Source organism: Silene latifolia, chromosome 4 (assembly GCF_048544455.1).
Source record: "Silene latifolia isolate original U9 population chromosome 4, ASM4854445v1, whole genome shotgun sequence".
NCBI lineage: Eukaryota > Viridiplantae > Streptophyta > Magnoliopsida > Caryophyllales > Caryophyllaceae > Silene > Silene latifolia.
The window spans coordinates 77,460,658-77,465,737 of record NC_133529.1 but is presented as its reverse complement, the minus strand read 5'-3'; the positions used below and the strand labels follow the sequence as shown (position 1 = coordinate 77,465,737).

At 34.5% G+C, this 5,080-nt stretch overlaps 1 protein-coding gene across 1 annotated transcript; it reads right to left on the bottom strand.

The window, feature by feature from the left end:
• Positions 1-1,626: 1,626 nt before the first annotated feature.
• LOC141652306 (uncharacterized) lies at positions 1,627-3,035 on the bottom strand. The gene is made up of 2 exons (XM_074459817.1): positions 2,065-3,035; positions 1,627-1,797 (listed from the first exon to the last, which is right to left on the bottom strand). Exon 1 carries the CDS (start codon positions 2,986-2,988, stop codon positions 2,449-2,451), a length of 540 nt encoding a protein of 179 aa, XP_074315918.1. The 5' UTR covers positions 2,989-3,035; the 3' UTR covers positions 1,627-1,797; positions 2,065-2,448.
• Between the last annotated feature and the right edge of the window lie 2,045 nt (positions 3,036-5,080).

The window sequence follows — 5,080 nt, the reverse complement described above, 5'->3', positions numbered from 1 at the left end:
CAACCTCACTATACCAATCATTAAGACAAATGGTTCATATAAAAAATGAAGAATATTACATACAATATCACACCATACTAAATATAGTATCACATGCCTAATGAAAAAGTATCACAAAAACATAGTAGCACTTAAGCTGGCAAAAACCTAACTGCTTGTTTAAAAAAAAATGTATCACATTCAATAACACCCTACTCTAAATATAGTATCATAGCACAAATGAAAATGTATTAAAGATTTTAAAAAAAACATACTCTAAGGGGAAACTGTGGTCATCTAATAGGCAGTAATCAATCACTTCTTTCCTCTTGGTCAACATCTTTGCAAACTGTCATTTGTTAGCCCTCATAAACTTTGAGACGACCTCCAATTTAGGATCTGCCAAACCACAGTTGTACGTGCTTCCTAGTCCATCTGATTTCCCCTTCCTTCTGCTGCCCACGACACTGGCAGAACCATCTTCTACCATATCTACATAAATATAGTCTATGTTATTCATTGCATACTGAGTATTAAAAATAAAAATAATTAGTAATGTACAAGATAGTGTTAACAAATGTAACCTTTTTTTTGTTACGGGCGTCTGAACATTCTTTTTAGAACCTTTTGCTGTCTTTCTTTTTTTGTTTCCTTTTTGCCTTTCTTTCAGCAATTTAGGAAAGAGTGTACGTTTGATGGCATTAAGGTTTTCCGCCTTCCTCAGGACCTCACTCCTTTTTTTATTTATGTCACTCAAGACGAGTGTAGCTGCAATCTCCGCCCTATATAACTCCCTCTTCTTCTCATTGTCCAGTTCACAACTAAAACACTCACCAACGAAAAACATCATGTGAAACATCATGAATACACCACAGTCCAGGTTCAAGTCTTTCGTTTGCCAAGCAAAGGACACATTTACCAAATCGTAGTCCTTTACTTTTAGCCCTCTTTCATAACCTTTACTGTTGATGTATTCACCATAGGTACTACCATGTACATGTTTATAGTAAACAACTAATCAATCTCAAACTTATCTAACAAAATCATTATATCATTAGTTTTTATTTTCAATATAGTACTTACAGCAATATGAGCCAGGTGTACATGTTCTTCGTCTTCGAAATCATCATATTTTCTGTTGTCCAAGTAGAACATGATCTCCCTCTTGAAATCAATACAAACGCAGACATAGTGCTCTTCATAGAGCAAAGGTATGAATACCTATGATTTTCAGAAACAATATCAGAAACAATATCACAATTGACAAGTAACAATATCATGAAATATATTAAACAATATCACATCTAAATATGTAATTTAACTTTAACAATATCAGAGAACTACCAACAATATCACACAAGATATAAAAAACGTCACTAAAAAAAAGTAATTTAAATGTCTTACCATATCTGAAGTTAAATTCAAAGGTTCGTCATAAACAAAGACCACCACGTATCCCATGAGACATACACATCTGCCTTAATTCTTGACACTTCATCAACATCATCTTCATCTGCTTTCAAGAGTTTCTCTAGATCACCCTGTTGTTCAAAAGGACATTTTAATTAGTCTCAATGATACATTTTTAAAGTACCTTATTTAAATAATGATAAACAAACAGTTTTTTTCCATACTGAGTGGGCAAGGTTGTAAAAAATCCTTGTCGGCATGTTGTTGTCCTTTTGCGCCTTTTGAAACTTATTGAGCAATATTGCCCAAGACTCAATGACCACTGCTTCTATCATAGTTTCAGTCAGCAAAGACTCAATATCGCTCTTTTGTATACAATGGAAAGTTCCAAAGTCGCACACCACTTCTCTGTAAAATTTTGCAAAAAAAATTAACATATTAGATTTCCAGATATAATATCACTATTATCATGTAATAATATCACACTGTTTGTAAAAGAATATCACAACTAAAATATTTATTTAATTTTAAGGAACAATATCAACACTCAGTTCTAAGAATATCACGTAGTATACACAACAGTATCACAGCTAGTATGGATCATTGTTATAGCTAGTATGGATCAGATTAAGTCATGTCTTAAATATTAAAAAAATAGTTTAATGGGGGACTTACGACTTGGTAATTGTATGATCGTTAAGAAAGCAATAATCCATGACCTTCTTTCAATGCTTCAACACATTCTCAAATAAATGGCTGTTTTTAAACATTGATTCCTAAACAAGCTGAGCATCCTTGTCCGGCGAACCACAGTCCAAAGTACAACCCAAATTATGAGGTATCATATCTGTTGAAGAAGGTACTTTGCTCGTTACTTCTTTGCTCGTGTGCAACAAATACTCATTGATGCTTATCATTCTTGTTTCTGCCAATTGAACATTTGTTACAACCTCCTTCAATTGAGTCACGACACTGTTATCCTCATTCCTTTTCTGTGTCTCTGTTCCACTGCCCTCTGGATGAGCTTTTTCACTATTCAACTCCACTTCACTTTCATCCTCAACAGTTTTCTTCGCCTTTTGTTCCACTTCCCTCCATATGAGCTTTGTCACTATGCAACTCCACTTCAATTTCATTCTCGGCAGCGCCCATTTCTCCCAAACCAACATTTGAAACACCCTCTTTTAATTGTGTTGCCACATTGGTATTCTCTTTAGTTTTATCAGCCTCTTCATCAATGCCTTTCTTATTTGTTGTATCAACATTACTATTTATCCCCTCAATAACAGCCCATGTTACTCCTAAACCAACTTTTGAAATTAATTCATCCAAATTTGAATCCATATAATTACCCTGCTCATCATGTTGGCCTCCTTCAACATCACTGTTCAATTTTGTAACATCATTATTTTCCTCATCTTGTTGGTTATTATTGCACTCCAAATCATCATCACTGAGTAGTTCTTTATCCGTACATCCACCATATACCCTGTTCAACTCTTTGTACTGCATCTTCAACAACTCAGTCCATACATCAAACGTCGGTAGCCCTTGTTTTTCCTTCTGCTTTTCATATGACCTGGCTATGGCGTAGTCCATAAACTTGTGAAAGCTTTGATCTTTAAGGAAAGGCTGTGTTGGGGATATGGGAGGAGTCAGCTTGATTTGATTTGTTGTTGTAAATTTATCATTATTACAAGCCTCTTTGTAACCAAATCGTCTTTTTCAAGAAGATCTTCTTGAAGAACATCTTGTTCAAGAAGATCTTCTTCAAAGAACGGCTTCATTATCACCGTCTTTCTGTCACCACTTGTGTAGATGTACTTGGTTCATCCATTGGATTTCTCGATTTCATATTGATGAGCTCCCTCATGTTATGTACATATCTTGAATAGAACAATTCATTGTCCCTCTTCATGCGTAGATAAATTTCATGAGCACTCTGCCAAATGACATAGTCAATAAAATATCAGAAGCCATTTAAAAAATTAGGCCATGACAAAAAATATATCACAAGTAGTAAAATAAAATATCAGAAGCCATTTAAAAAATAGGCAGTTTGTTAATACATTGTTGTTAACAAGAGTTATTATCCATCTCAGATTTTGTGATTTTATTAAATGATATCACTCTAAGTAAACAACAATATCACACTTTATAGAAAACAATATCAAAGTAAAAGTGGTTTTCAAAAACCTTATCCAGGTTTGTTCTTTTGACAAAGAATATCACAACAGTTAAAGAATAATATCATAATATAAGCATCATAATATCACAGTTTTTCAGTAACACAATATTAAAAACTCCAAGAAACCAGCAAGGCATTATTCCTTACATCCATTGCTCTTGCTCTAATCTGTTTGTCAGTTTCAACACCGGCAGGTAATTTAACCATCATGTACCCCTGTTTTGTTTTCGTTCCAGCATCAGGTTCATGATCAGAGCTCTGCGTTAGTCTCAACTCTGTTTCTTCTGGAAAATACATATGTTAGTTTTTGAAACCATTTTTAAAGTTATTTACATTCAAAATAAATCAAAGAGGGATTGTTTTTTACCTTGTTGTTGTTGGCAGATTGGGTACTCAATCTTGGATACTGGTGCATTTCCCAACGATTTTGTACTTTTCTCATCATCAACCCTCTTCGACAGTGATGCATCATCCCAATGCTTGATAAGGGGTAGAGTGTGTGGCAAAATATCTCCCTTAAAATTAAATCTATGGAAATACGCTATCATAAGAACTACTATACACCCAGTTATAGTAGACCTTGAACGTTGTTTGCACACACTAATACTATCAACCATCTCTTGAAAGACATAAGCACACCAAATCGTAGTTTCTTATGCTACTCGACATTCACAACAAACCTTAACCGATTTCGGATCAAGAGTTTTATTTGAAGATGGTGCAAGGAAAATGACATCTTTGTACATTACTGAATGACCTCTTAAAGTCATCATCAGCATTATTACAAGCCATCAACCAGTCATGCAGTTGTTTCACCATAATTGGAGCAGAAGTACTCTCCAACCCAAACTTCACCCTCCATGCATTTTTCAACTTGTTGTAATCCACAGCAGTTTTAGTTCCCGGGATTACGAGCTCTACAGGTTCATCTCCTCTAGGAAGTTGAAAGATGTCGTGGACGTCATGTTTTGTCAATATAAATCCCACTTCTTGGTTTTAAACATATTGCACGTACAGTCAAACGCCTTTAAAAGTAAGTTCATAATTCCATGTGGTATTTGTGTTAACTTCAGCTCTAACAAACCACCAAACCCTATCTCCCTCACAGCCTGTTTTTGTTCTAAATTTAGGTTGTTAATCAGCTCAACCAATTGTTTTGGCCTACACTTCGTCTGCAATGCATGTGCCTTCTTCTTTTTGACCTCAGGTTGCTCTACAAGTTCATTTTGTATCACCTGTTCTATTTCCTGGTTCCCTTCCTTTGACTTCTTCGTTGATCTTTGTTCAACTCCATTGTTTGTTGCTAGAGGCCTCTTTTTTGCAGTGTTTTTATTATACTTCTGTGAAACAACCAAGTCCATTTTGGCTGAAGATGAGTATCTGCATTTAAACATAGCACAATATTAGAATTATTAACAATCAATATCACAACTATTTTGTATAATTATCAACACACATTTACATAATCAATAGTTAACAAAAATTTATGATAATATAGTATGA